Source organism: Grammomys surdaster, unplaced genomic scaffold (genome assembly GCF_004785775.1).
Source record: "Grammomys surdaster isolate TR1022 unplaced genomic scaffold, NIH_TR_1.0 99, whole genome shotgun sequence".
NCBI lineage: Eukaryota > Metazoa > Chordata > Mammalia > Rodentia > Muridae > Grammomys > Grammomys surdaster.
Window position 1 is genome coordinate 16,919,899 of NW_021604578.1, and position 27,169 is coordinate 16,947,067.

General features: G+C 43.3%; 1 protein-coding gene across 4 annotated transcripts in view; it reads left to right on the forward strand.

Moving 5' to 3' along the window:
• The window catches only part of Pik3r1 (phosphoinositide-3-kinase regulatory subunit 1), an 82,432-nt gene that overhangs the window by 50,985 nt on the left and 4,278 nt on the right, over positions 1-27,169 (forward strand). The window contains exons 3-11 of one of the 4 annotated variants that reach the window (XM_028783452.1): positions 5,178-5,270; positions 5,916-5,990; positions 12,706-12,837; positions 13,625-13,826; positions 14,009-14,088; positions 24,787-24,889; positions 25,673-25,771; positions 26,009-26,189; positions 26,410-26,535. In XM_028783452.1, the coding sequence (XP_028639285.1) occupies positions 5,178-5,270; positions 5,916-5,990; positions 12,706-12,837; positions 13,625-13,826; positions 14,009-14,088; positions 24,787-24,889; positions 25,673-25,771; positions 26,009-26,189; positions 26,410-26,535 (1,091 nt within the window). Of the gene's footprint in view, positions 1-5,177; positions 5,271-5,915; positions 5,991-12,705; positions 12,838-13,455; positions 13,492-13,624; positions 13,827-14,008; positions 14,089-20,984; positions 21,095-22,719; positions 23,141-24,786; positions 24,890-25,672; positions 25,772-26,008; positions 26,190-26,409; positions 26,536-27,169 lie in introns of those variants that run through there. The other 3 variants (XM_028783460.1, XM_028783465.1, XM_028783467.1) reach the window with 3 other exon arrangements.

Genomic DNA, 27,169 nt, shown 5'->3' on the forward strand with positions numbered 1-27,169 from the left:
CTTGGACTCAACTGTAAATTATTTTCTTGGTAGGAAATGGGGAGGGTGTGTGTGGGGGAGGAGCTCACTTTCCTATTTACATCCTGCTCAGCATTTTAACTTGCTGTGCACTGTAAGTTGTCATCTTTACATCAGATTCCAATTTAGGTGATAAAGATCACAATTAATTAGCTTGCCTGTCAAAGATTTAGTGTAACTTCACATTCCATACGTCAGAGGCAAAGCCGAGTGCCTGCTTATACTTCCTAAGACTTCTGCCTGCTGTTTGCTTCTGAGGCCAACCTAGAAGCCAGTCTAGAAATAAGATGAAGTGGGCAGACTCTTCCATTCTTCTCTGACATGTGGAGCAACAAAGATGAGGCAGGGGATGAACTTGGAGAAGTTCAGAACTAAGGAGTGTAGGAGATCTACAAGGACTTGCGGGCTTCAGTTCAAATCTGTCAGCCATTTTGAAAATGTCCGTGTTACTAGTTGCCTCAGAAAACAGTGTAGCTAAGTCTGAAGATTTCCTTTCACATCAGCTCCCAGTTTTCATTGCCCGTCCTGCTGTCTTCATTCTCCAAAGATAAACCTAGTTTGCTTGTGGAAGCTTAGTAGAATTTATTACACAGTCATTCCAACTTAGTTTTTCCTTCAGATTCAGAGAACTCAAGTCAGAATAATTGAAGCAGATTAGTGTTATGGTCCTTACTGGGAGAAAATAGAAGTTCAAAATAGTACAGTATTTGAGTTGACTTCTGAAAAGATACTGAGTGTTAATTATAGAGCAAGAGGCATAACGTTAATATCTAGTCAGTCAGTTACTTTTCAAGCTTCCCTTCTATAAGAAGTATTAAGACAACTGACCTAATATTATAGATAGCCTGCTCTTAAATTTTGTCATCATGAATGAATATTCAAAAATCTTTTAATGGGGTTGGGAAGATTGCTTAGTAGTTAAGAGTACTGGCTGCTCTTGCAGAGGACCCAGGTTCAGTTCCCAGCACCCACATGACAGCTTATATCTATCAATAACTACAGTTTGAGGGTGTTCGATACCCTCTTCTGGCCTCCATGGGCACCTGGCACACATGTGGTCCATGTACAGACATGCAGACAGATGTTAATACATGTAACAATGAAACCTTTTAAATCTATTAATCATTCTGATACAATTGATTGTCTTTCTACACCCTGGGCACTTTGTCCATTGAGGGTCTATTACTCACTAATCCTTATAACTCTCATAATTACTCCCATTTTACAGACGAAAAAACTCAGGTCTAAGTCAATTAGCTTGTCCAAGATTACCGTCATTAAATGGTACCCCAAGGATAGAAACTCACGTCTCTTTGTGCTTTTAATCATGTCAGCAGTACTGATGAAACCAATGCGTACCAAAATTAACAAACCCATGGCTTATTTTTTTACTTTGTTTTTTTGATTTTTAGTCTTACTGTCTTGCCCAAAGAGCACACCAGCTTTTGATGTGGCTTGCAGCCCGCAAAGCTTAAGAAGTTTGAAGTCCAGGGTATTAGCTGTTATAGGTAGACAGTATGAACGTGCTTACAGTGTTTGTTTAAGAAAAGAATTGGAGTTGCTTTGATTTGTGTCCACTATTTTTTCTTTCTTTTGAAGTCACTAGAGAAGATCGGTTCAGACAGAAATAAAGTTTGGATTCAGCAAGTCGGTAGACAGTTTAACATCTTGATTTAATATTGGTCTCCATTTGCATATATCCTTTCTTTCCTGTGGATTCCATGTTACATTTTGAGTGGGAATGAGCAGTTTTTCACACACTTCCAAGCCGCTTCCATTAGGAATGAGGTACTTGGCTTGGGCCGTCTCTGCGTTTTGATGTTTCCGCTTAAACTTTCCACTCGCTCCTGCCAGGCACTAACTTTAAAATGTCTTTTTCTTTTCTTTTTAATTTTTTTTTTTTTAATGGAGAATGCCTCCAAAAGCTGCAGCTGTGTGTTGGTTTCATCTTGCACTTGGTAGCGTTGGCACCACTTAGAGCACAGAATGAGTCTCTCTCCCACACACCTCTGCTGCCCAGGAGTGTTGAGGCTTGCCCGCTTTAGTAGTTTGGGAAGGGCTTCAGTTTAGAGAGAGGTTCCCTTCTGTTCTGTGATTGGCTGTCACCAGGGCCTGCAGAAAGAGCAAACAGAAAATGCAGCCTCCGATGTAGTATGAGTAATTTCTTCTATGACCTGGGGCTCTTGGTTCATCGGAGTTCTTGTAAGTGTGCAAGGCTAGCCTAGTCTGCCTTAGTAATTATACGTGGTTTAGACTCCCTCCTCTCAGACATTTCAACTGTTCTTTCATTGTTTTCTTTTTTCCTTGCACAACATTGACTTTTTCTGATGAAAAAAATGATTTGGCTAAGTGAGAAACTGGGCTTGGGTGTGTCAGGAAATCTACAGACACTTCCAGATGCTTAAGAATGATTGTGCTTCTGCAGGCCTTAGACAGTGCAGTGTGGCAAGCTTCTGAACCGAAGTGCATTCTGATTCAGATCCAGAATATCTGGGAAATTGCATCGAATGGAATGTGTATGTAAAATGGAGACGGTCATCTGCTGATTTGGGTTTTTCTTGACAGCCACAACCTGTATATTCTCTAGTTTGTCTGTTTGTTTGTTTTTAATAATTTTTGGTAGCGTTATGTTTTATCAGACTTTAATTTGATGCTTCATCATGGACTAATTAAGGAACAGGTAACCTATTAGTCATCCCCAGCCTCTTCCCGCCGGAATCTCTTACGATGAAGTCTACTGACCGAAATATAGGTCTTACATATGCATTTAATGGAATTAGAGAATTTAAAATTGTTAGGGTTTAGAATTGTTGTGGAAAGTACCACTTGTTATAGAGTACTGTTTAGAATTCCAGTGCTGATCCCATTGTCTAAAGCGGGTGATCGGAACTTCCGTAGGTCTGCTGTATTATCTGAGTCTGAATATTTCAGAGGGGAAGCTCGCTGAGTGAGAGACCTTCTACCAAGGAGTGGGCATCCTAGAATTGTTGTTGTTTTCATTGTCTTACCTTGTAAAGTTTGCCCTTTCAAGTTCCTATTGCACAATCTCCATCAGCTGTCATGAGTCATGCCTTTGCGCAATCAAGCTTCTTCGGCATTAAAAAATTCAGCTGGGGGCTGGAGAGATGGCTCCGTGGTTAAAAGCACTGCTTGTTCTTCCAGAGGTCCTGAGTTCAATTCCTAGCAACCACATGGTGGCTCACAACCATCTGTAATGGGATCTGATGCCCTCTTCTGGTGTGTCTGAAGACAGCTACAGTGTACTTGTCATATATATACATATATATACATATATATACATATATATATACGTATATATATGTATATATATAATAAAATCTTTAAAAAAAAATTCAGCTGGGCATCCCCTCAGTACGGCACAAAAAGGAGAACTTTTCCTTCCCCTCTATGTGCACAGGGCTTCGAAAAGGCCAATGTTCTCACAGCTATCTGGTGGTCACCACAGTGGTCTTCAGAGACTTCATCTAACAGCAGCATAGGTGTTAGCTCAGGATATTGATATTTGTTATTGGTTTTCTTTCTTTTTTTTTCAGCTGAAGTAGAGAGAGATGGAACCTCTTTATGTGAGCCCTTGCCCAACCTGCAACTGTTGGGTGAACATTTCAATAATAGTTACATGAAATTTTTAATTATCATTTAATTTAGTTTTCATATTTGCCTGCAGCAATGATCGCGTTGATAAGATTTTGGAAACAGATAAACTTTATTAAGCAATTCCGATCTCTGTGCCAGTGGTTTTTTTTTTTTTCCATTAAAAATGCTTATGTTACATGTGAAGGGAACAGGAGAGGGTTTGAGGATTAACTTGAGTGCAGTATGGGTATGTGTCTTTACTACTTAACCTTGGGCCTTCGTATTTGGAGCTTGTTAGCAGGAAGACCCTGTACTGAATCTTGACGGATAGCTCTTCTCCTTATCTTCAGCTTTTCTTCTTGTCCGTATGTACATGGACAGGATGACCTTCATTTTGTTCCATGTAGAAGGGAAGGTATTTGTGGGAGAGGATACTATTGTGAGCTGAAACTCTGAAGCCAAGGGAAGTGGTTTATAGTTTATCAAAGGAAATGAAATGGTTTGCCCTTTGCTGCTGCTGGTGTGTTTGTGTGTGTGTATGTGTGTGTGTGCATATGCATGCATTTGAGAGTGTGTGTAAGCACATGTGTGTGTGTGTGTGTGTATGAGTTTTGTATGTTTACTTTCTTCTATCCAGGGCCTTGCTGTTAGAAGATAGCCCAGGCTATCTCTTACCTTGTGACCTTCTAGCTGTAGCCTCCCAAGTACTGAATTGCCTTCCTGCACTCTATCAGTGCTGATCCTTAGTACTTACGAGGGGTTTAGTTAAAAATTTTCTTAACATCATATATGTCTTATAATAATTATAGCACTGAAGCCTCACTGAAACTTAATTATGACCACTTAGTGTTTCTAGGAGTAATGAACTGTCTGTTCTAGATAATTATAAACATCTGAACTTATGCATTAATGACAGACAAGTTACTCCTGAAGATGTTGTCATTAAGATTCACAACTTATATTTTGAAGTTTGAGAAATTTAAGGTGAAATGTTTAGCTCCCTCTTCTGGCAAAGTTTTGAAAACTACTTTTACTTCACCCACCCCACCCTCCTTTTTGAATAAGAACATGTCATCACTGTAATGTTGTCAGAGGGAGTCATTTGAGATTGTTATCCTATTAGATAGTTTTGTATTGTTACCATTGGTAAAATGTACACAGGACATATGAAGACACAGTTTATAAAAGTATCACAATTCTTGGTTAAGAGCACTTGTTACTCTTACACAGGATCCAGGTTTAGTTCCCTAGACCCAACCTGTACTCTGAGGTGCCCTAAAATAGGGCAGTCTGTCCAAGGAAAGATGCCCCAGATCAGAAGCCAGTCGTCAGGGGATTCTGGGATTCTCGGTGGGCATTTAGAGAGCTCTCTCTGGAAGGAAACAACAGATATATCTCTGGGGCCCCAGCAGTGCTCATCAAGGTATAGGAATCACTTTAGGAAACTCTTGAGTTTCCTATGGTTGGGAGTAATTGAATTACTCGTATTTAAATATTCTTCATTGTGGTTGAATGTGCTTGACTGCCTTGCATGAAATCTAATGTTGGGAATGTCTCTCTTTCAGCATTGACCCTTCCTGATCTGGCTGAGCAGTTCGCCCCTCCTGACGTTGCCCCGCCTCTCCTTATAAAGCTCCTGGAAGCCATTGAGAAGAAAGGTAACCAGACTGCTAGAGGAAGTCAGTTCTTAACGAGTTTTATTTCATGACTGATATAATTTATAAGTATCTCTGGGCCATTTGTTATATGACCGTCTTACTAACTGCTGTGGATAGACATTGTGCTCTTGGAAGAAATCTTGGCTGATAATTTTTACCTCTAGGTCAGTGAGTGGTTCTCAATCTCCCTAATGCTGAGACCCTTCAATACAGTTCCTCATGTTGTAGTGACCCCCCCAACCATAAAATTATTTTCGTTGCCTCTTCATGACTGTAGTTTTGCCAGTGTTATGAATCACATTGTAAATATCTGTGTTTTTCTATGGTCTTAGGCAACACTCACCAAAGGGGTTGTTATCTACAGGTTAAGAACCTCTGTTCAAACACCAATATGTGCTTTTATGTGGGAGTTATTCGATTCTTCATAATTTAATAAAGATGATTAGCCTGCTTTTTAATAGTCCACTGGATTTGCCAAAATTATTGACATACCAGGTAAAATTAATTGTTGAGATTGGCTTCCAAGAATATTTAGTACACATCTAGACTAGATACCGGATGGAAATTGGAATGTCCCTCTGGCAGCAGGTGCACAGGTTCTCCTGAGAGCTGTGTTTTGCATACATGGTCTGTTTTGTGTCCTAGGACTGGAATGTTCGACTCTATACAGAACACAGAGCTCCGGCAACCCTGCAGAATTACGACAGCTTCTTGATTGTGGTGAGTGTCACAGAACTATCATAAGTGAGGATAAAGTTTTTGGTTTTGATGATGCACCCTCACTCCCATTCCTAGAGCACTGTAAATCTCAAAGGAATTCTCCAATCAAGTACAGGTGTTCCTTCTACCTCATTACATTAGCAGTGCGCACGCCTTTGCCATAGGGCTCCTGAGTTGGGGTTGGAGTCTAAACTCTCAACTCTTTCCGCACACACAAGGCCCTGTGTTGAGCAGGAATTGCAGAAACAAGTCTTTTTGGCATTTACCTGATTCTGTGTCTCTCTGTCTTTGTTCCTGAGTCTTGCTTGTCAGTCACATCTCCTTCATTTGGGTCAGCCAAAAAGATTCTAAGTCTGTGTCATTTAACGAATATCTCCTAGTATCCTCTTATCCTTCCCTGTTTCTCTTTCCCTCACTCCTAGCTTGCTGGCTGGCTCGCTCACCTGCTTACTTTTTCACACCCTATACACATTGGGTAACATGGCATTGGGTGTTTTATTCAGTAATGTAAAGATAATCCTTTATTCAGTAATAATAAAGATAATCCTGCTCTCTGCAGAGAGAAAGTACCATGTTAGCTTAGCGTGAATACCAGGTTAGTGTATTAGCCCCTTCTGTGATGTAAATATTCCCGCTGTGGTTGATTTCATGATGACTAACATGATGTCATTGAATGTGGAGTTGGGAAAAAAATTGAGAACATTTGGTCTCCTGAACCAGCACCAGCACACCATTATTACTTAAGAGACACTAATCCATTCTGCCAAATGGTGGCTTCATATGGCTTCCTCTTTCCTTTTCCATACAGGGTAAAGTAGTACAACTTACCCCAGCAGGCTTTTTTTCTCATGCCAACTTCTCTCTCTCAAGACCTTCATCCCTTCATAGTATTCTGACCCTTTCTGTTTCTTTCTTGTAGCTTTCTACCACACATCATTTACCCAAGTTGGTCTATTTAAATGAAACAGTTGCATTTGCTGCTGTTCTTATTCTGGACAAGGTTCCTTCAAAACTATGCTCGAATGGGAATGCCCACGTGACCCTCACAAGGTAACCCTTTGAAGAGGGAAGCAACTTTAGGATTAGGCAACTCAGGGAATTTCTACAAAAGCTGTTTCTTAGAGGAAAGAGTGAGACTTGATGTTATCAGTGTGTGCTTTCACTTGAAGCAAACTTGGGCAAGCGTCTGAATTCCTGTCCCTTGTGTGCCTTGAACTCAGCTGAGCACACACTCAGGGCAACATAACCTCCATGCTTCTGTGTGTGCCCCATGCTTTTAACAACCAGGTCACTGGCAGCTGACGGGCAGCAAAGTCAAGAATGAGAGGCTTTTCTGTTTTCTGTATTTCTCACAGCCTTCCCAGGGTGGGAAGGAAATGCTGACTTTTGATCTCTGCCAATTGAAATAGAATTACATGTTTTGGTTACAAAAAGAGGGGGGTGAAATTGAACACATGCTAAAAGTCACAGGAAATGTAAAGACACCAGAAACTAATGAAACTACGAAAAGTTGTGGTTATGGTTTTAATGTTTGTTACCAATACAAAATGATCCAGGTTAGCTTTGGAAAAAGTTTTTTTTTTTTTCACACCACTCATGAGATGGCTCAAACCACCAAGATTTACTCACGTCAGTAATGTATTTTTGACAGGCAGCTTTCCTTCCTCATTGACATCAAAACCCACATCTATAAAAACTGGTACACTTTCCTAGCCAAAAAAAGAGCAAACGTTATCCAAGCTTGGCAGTGCATCTGCCCTAAGTGTCTCCGGATCATAGACTTTTCAGTCCATCAGGTTATTACATGGTCCATGGGAAGCCTCAGTTTCACCTGACAAATGCTGGCTTTCAGATACCCTTGTAAGTTTGCAATGCCAGACCGACAGAGGTGGGCAACAGCCTGCTTTTCTTGTCCTGTTAGAATATCTCATGTTGACTTTTTTTATTGATATTTTATTTACATTTCAGATGTTATCTCCTTACCCCACCCCCATCCCAACCCCCTTTCCCATCACCCTTCTTCCTGCTTCTATGAGGATGTGCCCCTACCTACCCCCCCACTCCCACCTCCCCACCCTCGAATTCCCCCCCACACAGTGTCCAGCCTTCATGGGACCAAGGATCTCCTTTCCCACCTATGCCCAACAGGGCCATCCTCCCTTACATATAAAGCTGGAGCCATGGATCCCTCCCTAAGTGCTCCCAGGTTGGTGGTTTAGACCCTGGGAGCTCTGGTTGGTTGGTATTGTTGTTCTCCTCTTGGGGCTGCAAACCCTTTCAGCTCCTACAGTCAGTCTTCACTCTGACTCCTCCATTGGGAACCCCATGATCAGTTCACTGGTTAGCTGTGAGCATCTGCCTCTGAATATGTCAGACTCTGGCAGACCTCTAAGTGCTGCTGCTAGTGACTCTAAGTCTCCAGCAACAAAAGCCCAGATGAAGCAAATCCCTTTAACAGGATTTGGTGGCAGGGCGACATAGCTGTGATTTATATCCATATCATTAGGATTGTCCCTGCCTCCTGTCACCTTCCTCATTTTCCCCTAAAACAATTTTTGTTGTTGTTGTTGTTCTTGTCTTACTTGAATTTTAATGATCTAAATGTTCTCCTGACACCTTTTGGTTTCTCAACCCGGTACTCTTGCTGTGTTCCACTGATCAAGAGTGGAGGAATGTCACGCTCACCACAGGGTATTTAGCCACATCCCTAGCCTCTACCCACCAGGTGCCAGTAGCATCCACCCCCAGTCACGACAGTCAAGAAGACAGTCAAGAACGGTCTCCAAATAGTGCCAGACTCTTCCTACTCTACCCCCACGCCCTGGGAACCACTAAACCAGATAGAGATCAACTAGTGGCTGACTAGGGGTTGGGGGTGGGACTTCCCCCCGGGGAGCTAGAGTAGTGAAGCATTGAAGGAACTGGTTACCCGTCAGTTTGGTGAAAAGTGAAGTGAGGAACCACTACTACCTCTTGGCTGTAGCTGAGAGCTGCCCAGTGGTAGCATTAATACAGGAGAAGAGTCACATATTGCACAAGTCAGAAACCCCGGGGCACGTGAGAAGTCATTTCACAAAGAAAACAATAAATAAAACCAATTGTATTCTATTGTCAACTCCTGTGGATTTTTACACATGGCGAGTTTATTCCAAGACTTGCGTGGTGTAATTTCATTCAAACACTGTAAAGACTCCGTGGACCAAACTCCCTAGGTTCTTGAGAAGGAAGTGAGCGCCTCCCCAAGGGCTCCAGATCTTACCTATTTGCCACAGCTCCTGTGAGAGAGAGGCTGGAAGAGCAGGGGAGAGGCCCACTCTGTCCTTGTGGCTCCCTAGGTGTGAGGTGACAGACATAAAAAATACAGACTGCTCCCCATGTGTCCTGGTGAAGGCCTTGCTCATCAGCCCCTCAGGAAGGAGCACTAAGGGGATGACACCTGAGAGAGGAACATGTGACTGGAACACCTTGACAGTCTACACATGTCTCCTAATGGTGCAGCATACTTTTTCCAAGATGAGCAAATTCAGAGATACTCCTTTTCAAGGCAGAGAGACATGCCATGAGGCATACAAGGGCAGCATCTAGAGGAGGCAGGAACTTCAGATATTCTTTGGAGTTCTATACAGATTCCCATATAATCTCAATTGGCATGTAATTTCACAAGTAATTGTTCAGTTTCAGGCTAGACCCCCTTATGCAAATGTCCAGTATGGCCTGTGCACACTTGTTAGGATGTGCTGTGTTGTCTGGTTAGCTCGTAGGTCCTCACTTTTACAGTTTTTTCTTGACCTGCCCTACATGTATTTGTACTAGGCTGTGGTGTGGTGATCATGCACATCTGGCTACTTTAGTGGCACAAGCTTTGCTTAATGGAACAGTGTGCCTGAAGACTTTTTTTTTTGTACCTCAGCCTCAGCCCAGATTCCCATAGCTTCTTAGTTTGTGGGTCATTTCCCATAAAGGGATGGGTAACCTCATGTGGTTGTCATAAAGAAGTCGGCAATAATAAAGGTTTCTGAGCCAAAATTTAAGTCGAAACCAAACACGTAACATTCTAAGACTTTTTGCCCGAGTTTATCCACGCCAGACTTCACTTTCGCTATCCTTAGTCCTGAGCATACAACATTCATGCTCTTCACTGTGTATGCGGTCCATGCTGTCAGGCCACACAATCCTCAGCTCAGATTCAACGCTAGTGTATGTTATGAGTTATACACACACACACACACACACACACACACACACACACAGATTCCTGCTCCATAGAAACAGTGTGATCGGACTTTGGAAGACTTCGACATAAATTTTCCTACCATCATCAACATGTATATCTTTAGGATGTTTGTATACATTTACAGACACACACATACACATATATGCACATACACAAATATTAGTATGTCTTTGGATTGAATTATATAAAAATGTTTGATTGTAAAAATTGTTTTTTGAGGTTTTTTTTTAAGTTAAATAAATTTTGGGTTGGAATCTTTAGGGAAGAATTTACAGAAATATTTGGAATGGCCCTTGACATATAATTTTGCATCATGGATTTACACAGAGCAACAACTCAGCATTAACAGTTTTTAAATAAACATTGATTACCTCCAAAAGCACTGAAGATGTTCTGTATCTTGAAGCATCAAATACTCAGCTAAGATTTACTTCTGTATAAGAATAAACAAAGAAATCTCTCATTAGTATGCAAATTAGCTTTTACCTTTAATCAGTGATAAAAGTTAATGTGTTCCTAGCAATCCTTGTAAAATAAACTGCTTTATAATTTCATAAAGCATAAATTGCTTTGTGTACCTGTTTTATATACCTAACTACCTTGGGTCATATAAAAATTTCTTGGGTACAAAGAGATCATGAATGGGCAAAGTTTTTTGTTTGTTTCTTTGTTTGATTGGTTGGGCTTTTGATTGTTTGTTTGTTTGTTTTCTATTGAATGAGGAACATTTAAGGAGCCTGGTTTACACTGTCATCTTTAGTTTGGGAGTAGCCCAAATACTGTCTGTTAGAATTCGGGTGCGGTTTGGACAGACAACACAAAGCCAATCCAGTTCCATGGTTCCACGGGAGGGGTTATTTAGGGAGGGGAGAGGGAGAGAGGAGTGGAAAGACGGTGAGCGAAGAGAAGAGGAAGAGAGGGAGGTTGGGGCGGTCCCAACTATTTAAGTGGGTGATGACGTGTGTAACTTCCCAGGTGTAGGTGAGCGAGGCAGGTGAATTCTGGGAGTGGTTGTCTCAGCAATGTAGGTGTCGCCGGTCCCTGAATATGACATCACTGGGTTCAGACTTATACTAACACTGTCCTCTCCTTATGCAGAAACATCTTAAAGTGACTCTGGTATTGTCTCATCTCCTAGACACTGCCTGAACCAGCCACACACTGGGTTACATAATATCTTTATATTATCTGACTTCGTATATCTCTTTGGCAGCAGAACCCCCAGTGCCTTAGTGAAGATAGCAGAGTGTATAATGTCAGGTCCTCCTTCTGAGCACACTGTTCCCCAGATAACTGTCCCCATGCAGCTTTGCATTGCCAAATGCCTCTCTTTGAGGGATGCCCTAGATCCTTGCTCTAGGTGCCCCTGCTTTCTATTGGCCCTTGCTTCCTTTCTCATCCCAAGGACTGAACTATACACCTCGCGCGTACCGAAAAGTGCTTTTGGTTACGGTTACTGCTTTGCTGAATGGGTTGACCTCCTTACTAGCTGATGGATTTATCAGAGAAATTTGTTCCTTTTCTCTTTCTTCTGGGCTAGTTTGATGCTCACGGGTTAGATACAGTAACAGCATTAGGGGAGGCATTCTGAGACTGTTCAGATTATATAGGTAATCTTGAAATTGTTTGCTTTTCTGAGACTATTCAAATTATTTATAGGTAATCTGGAAATTGTTAGCTAAAAGTCTTTAGTATCTAGATGTCCAGTCGATCACTCTGTTAGAGTTAAATTTCATGCAGCATTTATCAGTTAAGATTTGGGAAAACCTGGGACTTCTCATCTTCCTGTTGTGGCTTGAGGAGACACTGGCCATATCGTATGGTTAGCCATTTCCAGGCCAAAGCCTCCTCAGACAGGGCAGAACCACTCCAGAAAACTGTGAATAAAAATGTGTCTCTCACACAGCCTTGCAGGCTGGAAATCTAAGATGATGAAGGTATTGGCCAGTTTGTTTCCATTGAGACCCCTTTTCTTGGCTCTCTAACCGATGCCACTCAGTGTGTCTTTCAATGGCCTTTCCTCTCTGTTCATGCAGTCCCTGTGCCTGTGACTTTGTCTTTTCTTATGATGATGCCAGTTAGGGTCTACTCTAATGACCTCATTTAACACTTACAGGATTCCTCTCCAGACGGTGCTCTTTATGGAACACTGGGGCTTTGACTTTTAACGTAGGCATGGGGGGGATGCCACCTTATCAGGGGAGAGTATTAACATATCAATAACAGTGGCATTATTTTTTGGTTGCCTCAAGAAATGTGGTTACTAGCATGATAGCTAAAGGCTGGGTGTGAGACAGAACTCCATGGAGAAAAGCTGTTCTGTCTAGGAATGACTCTTTGAGAAACAGTCGTCAGAGTGCCATGGCTTCTGTTTCCCCGAATCGCTCCCTATCCTGTGTCTCATCTAAGTCCCACACTTGGAAAACTGGCCTCATAGAAGTCTGAGTGCCTCAAATATTTCTTAAATTGTTTCTCTCCTAGATGCCGCTTCAGTGGACTTGGAAGTGATCGATGTACACGTTCTAGCAGATGCTTTCAAACGCTATCTCACGGACTTACCAAACCCTGTCATTCCAGTAGCTGTTTACAATGAGATGATGTCTTTAGCCCAAGGTTGGTTCTCTCTTCTCAGACATCTCGGGATGCATACTGAGGTGTAGGCACGCTTGGCTCTGGGAGACGCTGCGATGTATAAGTAGGAGGCATTGAGAAAATATTAAGCTGCCCCCATGACTCACGCCACCCCAGATCTCCTCCTTTATCACACACCATCTGATAGAAGAGACCCAGATTTGTGTTTGCCCAGAAGCCTGCCCATGTGCTAAACTGGCTAACTGTTCACTTTTGATCACTCTCTGCAAAGACCACTGTAGCTGTGCAGGGCACAGCCATCCAAGTGCTAGCACCAGATTCAGAGATCCAGAACTAGAATGCATGGTGAGGAATATTCTTGCCCTCTTCCCTGAACACCCAGAACAAAATGTATTGAGGGTAGAACACTCAGCCTCAGGAGCCTGGGCTCTGTTCAGTGCTTTGGGGACAGGAAATTGTGGTCCGTGACCTTCAAAGTTTAACCTGTGATACTTATCTGATGATCCGAGGAAGTAGCCAATCACGATTGGGGCTGCCTGATGGAGGCCAGGCTTCTGAGAGCACACCCAGAACAGTTTGTGGTTTTTTTACAAGAAGAGTTTCTTGTATTTCATTTGACCTGAGAGCTTTACTTTCTCACAATGCATTTCTTAATAAGAAGGACAAATGTCCTAGGTACCTTTCCTGAAGATTTCTATATGGGCCACCTCCTATAGCTAAGGGAGAGAGAAGAAATAGAGTGTTGGCTCGTTGGCACCTACACCTAGCCTTACTCTGTTTCCTGTTTTGTTTTGTTTCGAACTTGCAGAAGTACAAAGCTCTGAAGACTCCATCCAGCTGTTGAAGAAGCTCATTAGGGCGTCTAATATACCTCACCAGTATTGGCTTACGCTTCAGTATTTGCTCAAGCATTTCTACAAGCTCTCTCAAGCCTCCAGCAAAAACCTCCTGAATGCAAGAGTCCTCTCTGAAATTTTCAGCCCCGTGCTTTTCAGATTCCCAGCAGCCAGGTAAATGAAGGATGAGGAGGTTTGGGGGATTGGGTGGGAGTGGTGATGAGTGGCCCTAAATTGGTGGCTCACAGACGCACATTTTATGCAGAATTACTTCACACACATCAATAGGATGTAGATGAATGAAAACAGAATTACTTTTAGAAGGGATGGTTCTCACAAAATGCTCTTTGTTGCAGCTCGGATAATACTGAACACCTCATAAAAGCGATAGAGATTTTAATCTCAACGGAATGGAATGAGAGACAGCCAGCACCAGGTAAGGCTTTGCAACATTTGACATTCACTTCCGGCTCAGCTCTTTGGACCTTGAAATCTTGAAATTGGCGGTTTCTGGCTCCTCAGAATTAACATAGGTCTCTGGTATAACTATAATCCATAGTAATATGCTAATTTATGGTTCATGGAAAAATAACAATGGTGGTATTTGTAAAATGTCAGGTGTTGGGTTTTGCAGGTTTTAAGCTAGCTTGGTTTTACTCTTTTTTTTATTTAATTTACTATCTTGATATAAAGTCTCACCATGTAGTCCAGGCTGGCCTTGAACTCACTTCGTAACAGAGATTGGCCTTGACCTCAAGATTCCTTCCTGCCTCTATCTTTTTGTCTTGGTAAGAATAGAGAGAGAGCCCTGGCCCTTACACCTTTTATGCTTTAGGCTGCTGAATAAATTTATGGAGTTCGTTTTAGCTGTTGGCATTTTGTTGTTGTTGTTTTTCTGAATCTTACAAAGTGGGGTGATTTATAATTACTATATAATTTAAAGTCTTTTGGAGTGTGTGTTTTGGAAGTGACTGTGCCAAGAAATATCTGTCAAAATAAACATTTTCAGTAACGTAGGCAGTATGAAAGCTCTGTTCTGGGGCTGTTTGGACCAAGCCACATGCCTTTCTGAAAGCAGGTGGGCCTTAGCCATTTAACAGAGCAGGAGGTGTGACTCACTGGGAACCAGCGGCTTCTCATTTAGAGAGTTCAAACAACCTTTGGTCTAGTAGCCCTTAGCATACAGGGCTGGTCATTTAGATTACTAGTCACCCCTTAGCAGGGAAGCATAGTTGCAGGGCCAAGAGGTAAGTGCTGCTTGTACTCCTCCTTGGTGCCCAGGCTTTTAAATGAAGCACCCTGTTTCTACTATTTGTAATGGGTAACTCATGCAGATTAGTACAGCTGTGTGAGCAGCCTCTGGGTCCAAAGCATCCTGCTGTGCCTTTCTGTCTGTCATTGCATGGCCAGCTGTGGTTCTTTGCATCTGGATGAGACAGTTTGAGAGAGGCCAGGGTTTGGGCTCAAAACATATGGATGAGCACCCAGGATGCAGGACCAGGGAAGAGGTTCTGTGGATTGGCCCAATACCTAGAGGGACAGAGATCATGGATGCATGGTATATTCCAAAGGTTCCAAATCACAGTAAACAGCATTTAGCAGGGGTGCCCATAGCTATAGACATCAAGGAACCTCAGCCTCACCAGGGATTTGAGGCCAAGAGCGTCACCCCCTGTGATACTGGATTTACTGGAGAATGGATTCAGGGGCACCGGGTTATGCTCGGGAGCTGCTTTTGACCTTAATGGAGAAGAGAGAGCGCGGAGGCATGGATGTGGCTGTGAGCCTAGAGACTGCTTGCCCTGAGACTAACCACACAGGCTAGGAAGGAAGAGGGGCACCAAGAATAGTCAGGCCCTGAGCCAAAGGGCTGAGCTGCATCTGCTCGCTTCCTCCTGCTTCCTCAGCTGCTTGGTGGAGAGGAGGCACAGCGAGCTTTGTTTGCCTTGAAGGGCTTGGGATGGTGAGGGGTGAAGGGTTTGGAGGTGTGTTGGGGGAGGAGTCAGTCTTCAAGGTCTTCTTAGTGACACTCTCTAGCCTCATGGAGGAATGTACCTGGAAGCCCAAAGCCAGGCAGGACTTTTACAAAGGAGTTGATTACCAAGGGCTTATTTGTCTGGGGCGGGGGTGGGGAGATAGGAGGGGTTGGTCACCACTGTAGTTTACTGTAAATGGATTAAATGTCTTTTGTAAGGCTGACTTACAAAAGTAAGCATGTATCATCAGCAGTCATTTTCCTAATGCGGCCTGATACACAGAAGAGTACTACAGTGCCCCTGCATCGGAATCGGTACACTAATTTCAAAGGAGGATTAGTTCCCTCAGCTCTGCTGAGGAATGGCAGAGGTTTGGACATACTGGATTGTCCCCAGTCCTTGTGCGGCCTCTTCAAAAAAAAAGAAGAGAAGAAGAATTAAATCCCAAGTAATTCTTAAGCCCTGTGTGAGCCATTTCCACGTCATGTGGTATTTCTCAGGCATGCTGAACAGCGTATAGGCCCTGTGGGACCAAACAGATGCTTCAGTGTCTCTCACCTGTAAAAACATTTCACTCTCCACCTGCAAGAGGGTAAAAGAAGGTGCCTTCATCCTGAAGGTGAATCACCTTTGGGCTCTAGGATAGCTCCAGTGCAGTGATTGGTGGCATATCCCCCAGACAAGGGTTGTGAGGGGTGACCCCAGTGGGAATGTAATGCCTTCTTCCTAGAGGTCCTCATCGCCAGCCCAGCGTGCAAGAGTCCCCGAGGGCTTTGGAAGCTCACCTCCAGCACATCTCAAATGAATGCTCATAAAGCAGTCATTTATAGAAACTGCTGCTCTGAACAGAAAGGAGTTGTTGAAGGATCCTTAAGTGGGGACTACTAGGAAGTGTTTGTTACCGGGTAGATAGGCATCTTCTCTGGGCTGTTACCAGGTAGTACTTGGGATGATAAGGCTGATATCTGAGGTGCAATATCAACTTAAATAAGGCTAAGACATAGTGTCTAAATACTAGCTGGGAGTGCACTTCTTCCAAGAGAAACAGCTTTAGAGGTGCTGTTGGTGACTTTTTAGGGTAATTGGATAAGTAGATAAGTTCCTGGAGAGAGTATACCCTGAAAAGGGCCTTGAAGAACAGGTCCAGCTTTAACTGGAGAAAAGGAAAATCGCATTTTGGTTTGCAGGCGGACAGCAGGTCAAGGTGTCGAAGGCTGTGCTCTATAGGGTGTGTACACTTCCTAGAACATTTGTACATCACCATCTCTTAATGTGTTTCTCCAAGCTGGAGTTGACACCAGGCCACATTTTAAGTGACAGTGTTATAAGACATCACTGGGACTACGAAGAAACAGAGCTAAGAGGTTTGCTCTATGCTGCCGGACCAGTGTATGCCACACCTGGATCTGCCCAGAAGCTACCTTTGGGTCCAGCCTGTCCCATCTGCAGATCATCCATGCCTACACTGTTGGAACCATTATGAATTACGGGCCTGTTTTCAGTGTCTAGTAGAAAGGCCTTCTGGAGTTCTCAGAATGTAGTGTGCTAACAGTGAAAGAAGACCCACGGGCCGTGTGCAGCAAAGGGTCCCAGTGCTGTGTGGGCAGTTGTGTGGACCAAGCTCCATGAGGTGTAAGGTGGAAGGAAAGTTGAGCCTCCCTCCCTCGGTGGTTAGGATTGAACAAGCTGTGTGTCTTGGTGGGTGGAGTGGCCTGGGTGTCAGCGCCACTCCCTCTGTCACCTTGCCAGTGTGCCTTTGCACAGTGCACAGAGTGTACAACTGTACACAGTGTTCCCAGTGCCATCCACTTTATCTGTGTCCCAGTCAGTCCCAGTAGGTCCCAGTCAGTCCCAGTGTGCTTTTTGTGCAGGTTGTTAACATGGCCCATTCACTGCGTGTTCTTCAGCCCCTGGTCCCTTATCTTTAACTGCCCTGTAGGTTGTTGTTGTTAGTTGTTTGCTTTTTTACTGTTAGTTTAATTGGTTCAGCTACATTTTCTAAAAGGCAAAGGTTATTTCTCGTTTTGATTCATTCCAATTAGCGATCTGGGCACAGCCTAGTAATTCTCCATATATACACATACACTGAAAAATTGTTGCAAAGAAATCTTAGAAGCCAACTGATTTCCTGCATCCAGCTGCCCTTTGAGGTAAAGATTCTTTGGTTTATGGAAGGAGGCAAGAAATGTAGACAGGTGATGGGGACGTTAGCTTGCCATTTATCTCTTGTGGTCGAGAAGTCTTCATTATATCTGAAGCCGGGCAGCAGGTTTTCTGGAATTCCAAGCACAGTATGTAACAGGTCCAGTGAAAAGCACCGGTGTTTTGGATTTCATGGATGTATTCAGAAATATTAATGTAGCATAATTGGAGTCTAATGTTGCACCCTCAAGCCTGGAGGAGGAAAGAAGTGACTCCTCCTCCCCCTGCCCTGTCAAGGTTAATTTTTAACTGCTGGTGCATTGCACAACATTCCTCCCAAAGAGCTTAATTCATGCATCTTGTTTTAAATGCCCTGTGCTGGGTTCTCAGCTGTAGATGTAACCAAACACCAAGACAGAGGGAATTAACTTTCAGAGTTTCACTTTCCCCTGATTTGTTTTTTTCTCTCATTGGGTTTAAAATATGGTCTGACATATTTTAAACCCTGTCTCAAAAAAAAAAAAAAAAAAGTTGTAGATCCTAAGAAGGGTAGAGGCGAACATGGGAGAGCCCGATTCCATCTCATGAAAGCTAGAAAGCTTTACTCAAGATCCCCAAGTGCATTGTGAGCGCTGCCCTGGGCTCGTGCTAGGAGATGTCTTTACTTTTGTTTTCAAGATACAGCTTTTTCTGTCTCTGAAGGAACGGACGTCACAGGATGGGGGTGGGGTGGAGGGGAGTTCCTCTGTCTGCTAGACAGTGGGCGTGGGCGTACCCTTGCAGAAAGCCTGTAGCCTGTGTCTGGATTTTTTTTTTTTTTTGGTATGTAAACCTGGGTTAGTTTATTAACTGGAAAGGGTGTTTTTCCTTAATGTGGGTTCACTGAGCTCATTGGACATGGAGTCATAAATTAGCCCCATGCTGTGGGGCCCTTCTTTCTAAGATGTCTTACGTTGGAATTATGAAGGAATTATGTTCCTTTTGCCCTGGGTAACTTTGGATAATTCATTTTTCCCTCCTGCCTATTTTCCCTGTTTTTTGCTCATTGACAGTGGTGCACACAAGTCTCTGAGAAACAAGCTTTCCAGGTCTTGGGTGATGGCCTGAGAGGTCTTGTTCAGAGCAGAAAGCATGTCACAGAACTTGGAAACACATGTTAATGATCATAAGAGTTTCTTGGATAGTTGAAATCTCCAGGAAGGTAGAGTCCTGGCCTGTCTTTGCCTCTGAAGCGAGTTGTACAAAACCCTGAGGAAAGGGGTGCTCATTGGCTTGAAGCAATCCAAAAGGTGAAGTGAGCCTTCAGGTATGCCTGTGCAATGGTCTCAGCAGCTCCAGATAAATAGGACGCCAAGAAAGTACAAGTTTTCTTAAAGGGGCCTATTACCCAAGGGGCCTATTATCTAGGAAATTAATTCCTAGATATTGTGACATCGGTATCTTTGGTTTAGTAGTGAATTATATATATTTATCAGCTATTTATAATTATGTTTTATTAATTTGTGGGGCCTTTTGGATACAGAGAAGGTGAAACTGGAAGTTGGTTGTTTTCTCTTAAGCGGGAGTAATTTACTCGGTTTTCCAGCAGAGGGCTCCCTCCTTAAACTAATAAAGAGCGGGCATCTTTATCAGTGGGGAAAGATTCTGCTCACTCTTGCTGTTAAAGTTCATAATAGAGCCTCTGCTGTAGGCACCTGTACATACCATGAGGAATTTGTTGGAAACGTGTCCATGGCTATTTGGAGTCTTTTCTGGTATATATTGCTTTATGGTAGATACTTTTGTTCTGAGACAGAGTAGACTGTCAGATTTATATTTTAATCTTCTAGAAGGTTCTTAGGTTGGTCAGACAGGTATGCATAAGAAGCCAATATGTCTGATGTTTCTTCTAGAGGAACTCTTTTGAAAGCAGAGCGATGCATGGAAATAAGAAGGCAGCTTTATTTTTCTTAAGCTAAAATAAGAAAACCAGAGTTTTGTTATAGGCATGAGGGTTTTTTTGTTTTTTGTTTTTTTCTTCAGTGTGGCCTAAAAGAAAGTAAATTCAATTTGTTAGTTTTTACTTTCCATGACCAAGGAAAGCAAAGAAAAGGGCCAGTGGGCTGAAACCCCCACTCCCAATAGTATGAAGGAATTGTCAAGTGTGATCTCTAAATTACTGTCTTGTTGAGGTATGGGGCTTTTGTGATTTCTTTTTGTTAATGGTTCAAAAGATTGAAGTGGGGAGCCTGTGTGCAGATGCTGTGGGAACATTTCCTAGGAAAAAACTTGGATTTCCTTTCTGTCCAGCCAGCAATCCTAAAGCCAGTTAGCTGCAACTTTCTCAAATAAAAGACTAGATTGCCCGCAAAAGGAAAGCACGTCTTTCTCTGTCCCTTTGCCGCTCCTAGCCAGCAGTTAACCCAGTGTAGACACACCTCTTAGATAGTCCGATTAGAAAGTCCTAGGGCCATTTGAAGGTGAGCTGAAGTTGACCCCTTAAAGATCTGGGCTTGCATGGAGGATGCCCTCCCGGGGATGCCAGCCTGCCTGCGCTGCGCTGTATGAAGGGCTTTCCTGTTACACCTGCGGGGCAGACTGTGCCAGTGCGTGGGAGGAGGAGGACACGAGAGTGAGGCACCCTGTCCTGAGCTGTTCCGAGAGGTTCAGGCCTTCACACACGCGGCTTTGATTCTATTTTTTGCTGAACTAGGTGGATTACTTCCTGTGCTGCTTCACTGTGGCCCACTTGAGCCCCCGGAGCGGGGGCTGCCAGTGCGTTACGGGCACCATGTCCACCAGGGAGGACTATTTTCAGCACCCCCTTACAATGCCCTTCTCATTTCCCGGGCGAAAATGAGCAAGTTAGTCTTGCCTCGGCCACTTGTCAGCCCGATGACAACTTTGACTTTGACTTGGGTGCCCCTCCCCCTCCCAAAATCCGTAGCTCAGCAAATATTTGAACCTGCCCGAGTTAATCATGAAGCCGCGATCTTTATCTGAGCGAGACGTGCGAGCGCCCGCCGGGGCTCCTTTCTTCCCCGGTGCAGTAGCGCGACCCAGGGGGGCTCTGCTCGCGGAGCCGGGGACTTGCTGCCGGGGCGGGGCGCGGGGCGGAGGGACCCGCTGCAGCCTAGCCCTGGGGAGCCGGCAGCCGGGCTGAGAGTCGCGCGCCCCCGCCTTGCGCGCTCTCCTCCAGCTACGTTCCTCACTGCCGGTACCGGGCGGGCGGGGGAGCCTCGGGGACCGGGGCCACTTGGTAGAAGAACAGCTTTTTTGGATTTTTTTTTCTCGGTGGGATACTGGCAGTTCAAAGCGAAACCGTTGAGATGCATAACCTGCAAAGTAAGTCGTTTTTCATTTATGCACTTCTCTGCACCGGCTCTTTATCTGCAAGCCGTCCTCTCTAGTTTGGCTGGGCGGGCGGGTGTGTGTGAGCGCTGGGAGTGTGTGCGCCTGGGTGAGTGCTGCCTGGGGAGAGCAGATGGGCGATTAGGGGAGACACTCCCTTCTGTCCTCCAGGGGGGGACACTGCGGAGAAGAGATGGGGTTTAGGCTTGGAGTTTAGAAAGTACTGGGCAGGAAGTTGGGGCCAAGCCAGGGCTTGCAGAGACCATGGAAAATCACCTGTCTCTCAGACCTGTCCTTTGGGTCCCTTTGCCACATGGCAGTGGCAGTCTAGGCTGACTTTACTGAGTGCTGCACACCGGCCCTATGGGCTCACCCTTGTCTCTTTACTTTCGGGAGGAGATTCAACGTTTTTATTCAACTACTTTTTTTTTAATCTTATCTAAGGACATACTTCCCTACCATTTTTATTTGACTTTGAGTTTAGGCTTGCTTAAACTATAGGTTTATAGTTTATGGGCAAATAGAGAAGTGTGAGCTGGAAGGGACAGGTTGAGTCTCCAGTAATACAGAAATGCCCTAGAGAGGGGATGGAAGTGGACAGCATCCAGAGAACGGAATGCCTTGCTCTACTTTTAATCCTGTGCGATTCCAAATGGGATAGAAATCTAAAGTGGCCCCGTGTTCTAGAAATCATCCTCCAGGTGAATAGCATTCACAACCACAAAGCCCACTCTTTAAAATGAAGCCACATTTACAATGGAGCATTACCCCCTCCCCCCAATAATCATGTAAATGTCAAGAGGTTCTGGCTCCTGGGGACCGTGTACTTCAAGCTCCAGTTGTGGTGACAGAATTGCATGCAGAATGATTTAAAGAACCATCATTGCGTTTGTAGAGAAATTGATTCCTTTATATTGAATACTGCTAAGAAGGAATATTTGTCCGTTCCCCCTCCCCCCAGTAAGGCTCTGAGCTAAAGAGAGAAGGGGGAGGGCTGAGAGAGATTACATCACCTTCCTTAAAGCAGCTAGCAATGAGATAGGTTCCTGACTGAAACACTTGGCAGAGATCACCTGGACTCTGCATTCTGATATATGGCCTCTTTTTTTTTTTTTTTTCCAGAAGCATCCTGTTGCCCAGTGTCATTAGGCATAAACATTGAAATTTACCAATATTGACCATTATGCTTACCGTTTCTACAAAATAATAAAGAGCTTCATTCCTGTGCTGAATTTTCATGATTACTCTATAAAGTCTTGTTTTGACCTTGGGATAGCTGGTAGAGGCATTTTGTCTAAGAGTGCTCTGAGCTTCTCTTTTTAATGTGGTGCATCTATGGCAGTGTTTAAAATCCAAGCTCTCGGTGAATTGTGGAAGACTGGATTTTAAATATCCAGAGTGCTTGGATCCTTTCCACTTCTGATATGTGGGTGACATCTAAGGACTGTAATAGAGACCTTAAGGATTTTATTTTGATACCTTTGTAAGATTTTTATACCAAGGAATAGCCAGGCTATCTCTCAGCCCAGATGCACGAAGGGGACAGAGCTGGGAGCTGGTTTATCAGCTTTTGTCAATCTGCCAACAGTGGAATGTACCATGCTGCAGAGTAATAAAAAGGGAATTAGAGAGCACACGGCTGGGAGAGAGCAGGCAAATTAAACACCTTTCGAACCGATGAGCATGCAGACGCCACAGCTGTGTGACATGTAGCTTCTCAGAGAGGCTGGGGCTGTGTGAAGCTGGCATCCAGAAGAACTGACGAAGCAGGAGTGGTCTGGTGACATTTTTCTGACTTGATTGGCTGGGGCGTGTGATGTAATAGGTTACAGTGCAGCCCCGTATAGGTTTTAAAATGAATTCCAAGACACCATTACAAAGAAAGCCGGACTCTTTTCTTATAACTGAGCACAGCCAAGGAAACTCTCGCACAAATGTACACCACAGTTTGGACTATGGAAGACCTGGACTTAGAGTGTGCCAAGACAGATATAAACTGTGGCACAGACTTGATGTTTTATATAGAAATGGATCCACCAGGTAATACTGCAGTATTAACGGAGAGAGCTAGTTAATTCTGTGGCTTTAATTTTTTTTTTTTTTAAAGCTGCTGTAACAGATCCTCTTGAGGTTGCTATTTTTACTGATTTGTTTCACGGTTTAAAATTAGTTTGATTAGAACTTTAAAATTAAACAGATTCTTTGCCTGCCTATAGCAGCTAGCAGCTCAGGCTGTGTTTGGTAAATGGTGGTTCTTGCTGAGTGGATGGGAACTGGTTTCTCCTTTTCCCGCTGCTGCTGTCTTTTGTTAATTGTGATCCTTGGGAAGTTGGGTTATATTGTGGTCTATTGTTCCTTTCATTAAGAGGATGCGTCCTTTGTGCTGCTTTTCTCTGCTGGCTCTGGACTCTGTGGGACTCTGATGACACGGGGTACTTTGGAAAGCATGGGAGATGTAGCAGTGACTCAAACTGGTTTCTGATGACCTGAGACTTGCTTGTGAATCAGATGTGGGGACTTTCTTGCTCTCTCTCGTGCTGAGATACTACAATGGGAAAAGAAGTTGTCTTTCCTCACCTTTGTCAGATAGTCTTGCTAGACACCTGAAATCTTCCGGGGCATAAATTAAAGCAGTTACAGTGCTTTCAAAGTTAATGGTTTTGGATTTAGCTAAAAATCTTAAGCTCATTGGTTGTTCCCTCTGGGATCAACCCTTCCTACCAAAGCCAACTCAGAACTGCTGAGGGGCTTTGATACTGATGAAGGGGATAAGGTTTTTAACCGGACCTAACATGGAGAGCACAGTGTCCCCCAGAACAGTAACATGAAGACTAAGGAGATTTAGGTCACAGACGACTTTCTTAAAGTAGCTTTGGCAGAGCTGTGCCTGAAGTATCAACATAGAAAAACCCAGTTCTTCAAACATACTTGCTGTAAATGAGGGCTGTTTTAAAATGTGCCGGCTGTGCTCATGCAGGACACGGTAATCAAATGTGTTTGTCATAATTAGGGAGGAGGAGGAATGAAAGCCCCACTCCTGTTATTTCTGCTTCTCAGATGGTCCTGGTTTCTTACTTTAGACAGAGCTGCTAGGGTGCACAACTTTAGTACAGCTAAAATCTAGAGATAGAGAATGTCCACTCTGGATTTGCTATGAAATTTTCTCCCATAGCCAGCCCCATTTATTTCTTAACCTCTAGGTCTGTCTGTCTTTCGTCTGTGTGTTGTCTGTCTGTCTGGTCTGTGTCATCTCCCCACCCCTATCCCCTGTCACTTACTACTACCTTTTTCCTTTTCAGTTTTCGTTTTAAATCATATTCTAAGATTTCTTTCAAACACAAGTATCTTCCATGGTATATGAAACTATGAATTCCTGGTATCCATTCCCCCCACCCCCCTCTCTCCACACCCCCCATTGTAAATGTCTCTTAGTAAATTCAATTGCCTCTTAACTGAAAATAGAATTGGATTTTTATACATTTTAATTAAAATAGAATTATACTACTCCCCACCCCTCTTTCTTTCTTTCTTTCTTTCTTTCTTTCTTTCTTTCTTTCTTTCTTTCTTTCTTCTTTCTTTCTTCTTTGCTGTTTTTGTAATGAAAAGATGCACATCTAATTTTAAATGTACACTTAGAGTTCAGACTGTAAATAACGTTTTTTTTTGTCTCTTCCTCTTCCCTGCAGCACTGCCCCCTAAACCCCCCAAGGCCACCACTGTAGCCAACAACAGCACCAACAACAACATGTCCTTGCAGGATGCTGAATGGTACTGGGGAGATATCTCAAGGTAAGGCCAAGAGCTCCTCGTTCTCAGCAGCTGCAGGGAGGTTTCGAGTGAGAACAGAAAGCACCAGCTTGCTCAGTTCCAGTTTTAGGATGTCTTCCAACATAAGCATGAAGCATAGTTGGTTCTCTTCCAAAGACGACGAGAAAAGTCACTGAGCACTGGAGCACTGTGGGTGCTGGGTGACACAGGACATTGAATACCCAGGAAGCTTCCCTATTGCCAGAGATGCCAGGGACGCTCAGGGTAACAGGGCACTGCCTGCTTTCTCTCTAATGGGCAGGGCTTCAGAAATAAAGGGCTTTGCTCCTTCAACTCTTAGAGTGCTTAGTGAGGAAGCTGCCAGAACCCTTTTTGTGGATCCTGATTTTCTGTGCTAATTTGTCAGAAACGGGTTTAAAAAAAAAAAACCTCAACTTTTGTATTTGTATTATAGTCACCAATAGTGTAAATGGGTATACATATATATATATAAAACTGTATGTATTGTACACTTGTTTTCAGTGGGATGAATTTGTAATACTTTAGCATAAGCAAAGAAGGAACTATTAGTAACCTTTGAAAATGTACAATACTGACATGTAAATCTACAAAGGACAGCAGATTTTAAAGATAGGCAACTTCTGGGTTTTCTGCTTAGTGTCTGTTAAGGATATATCCCAGTGGTAAAGCAATTGCCAGTGTAGGAGTAGGGAAAGTGTGTGTGTGTGTGTGTGTGTGTGTGTGTGTGTGTGTGTTTATTCAAAGTTGAAAAGTAAGTATGGTCTTACACTGTGTTCATTTTAGGGAAGAAGTGAATGAAAAACTCCGAGATACTGCTGATGGGACCTTTTTGGTACGAGACGCATCTACTAAAATGCATGGCGATTATACTCTTACGCTAAGGTGAGCCAGGAAGTCAGCTGTAATTGCAGTGTCTCAGTTGTCATGAAAACATTCCTTCATTAGATTGCCTTTTTTCCTCCTTAAATTAGCATATAAAGTAATGGGTTTCATTATAGGATTTTCTCAAACATACTTGATTCATCCCTCTCTCCCACTGCCTTCTCCTCCCTTTCCCCGAGAGCCCTTCTTCTGCATCAGAAAATGTTAATAATCATTCTTTTCATATTGTATTTACAGGAAAGGAGGAAATAACAAATTAATCAAAATCTTTCACCGAGATGGAAAATACGGCTTCTCTGATCCATTAACCTTCAACTCTGTGGTTGAATTAATAAACCACTACCGGAATGAGTCTTTAGCTCAGTACAATCCCAAGCTGGATGTGAAGTTACTCTACCCAGTGTCTAAATACCAGCAGGTAATTCACACAGAACTCCTCACACTGCAGTAACACACGGGGCCAAGAGACTCTCCAACATAGAAAATGATTGGAAGCAGGGTTTCGACAAACTTACGCTGACCAGCATTTTATAATGGCTAAATCAGATACCACATTGACCATGTCATTAAGGATTGTTATTTGAGTAAATACCTTTTCAACTGAATTCTCTTTTCCCTGTTTTTGTATATCCTTCCAGGATCAAGTTGTCAAAGAAGATAATATTGAAGCTGTAGGGAAAAAATTACATGAATATAATACTCAATTTCAAGAAAAAAGTCGGGAATATGATAGATTATATGAGGAATACACCCGTACGTCCCAGGTGAGTTTAAGATATTTTGGGCTAACACAAGTTATATTCAGATTCAAAAGAATTAAGTGTCTCTGGCCCTTTTCAACGTAACCCCTGCTTATAAAGTCCTACATTTAGCTTGGTTCTAACCGGCAGGGTTATTATGACCTTTCAGTTGATGCAACATAATTCCTGCCTGGATACTTCTGCCTAGGCTGGACATTGATGATAACTGCTAATGTCAGTTTGTCCAAGCTCTGGAATGGAAAGTTCAGATCCATCCCTCCTGTTGTGAGAAGAAGTGGCCATGTTGATAATTAGAGAAAACAGCATGGATGTCATAAAATAAAATGGCTTTTAAAAGACTGGCCAGCTTAGGAACGCGTGCGTGTGCATGCGCACACGCACACACGCGCAACATGAATTTGCAGGAGAAGGAGGGGAGTATGGGAGGGTGAAAGAGAAGGAGTGAATGATGCGATTATCTTATAATCTCAGAAAAATAAAACATAATTTTAAAAAGTAAAAGTAGACAGAAAATTCTCCCCAAGGAACATGTTCCTTTATCATTTGACAAGTTTATAAGTTCATGACCAGCCCTGCTAACAGAGTACGCTGGCCTTGCCTGTGTCCTGCTCCTGTATCCAGAGGATGCGCAGTACAG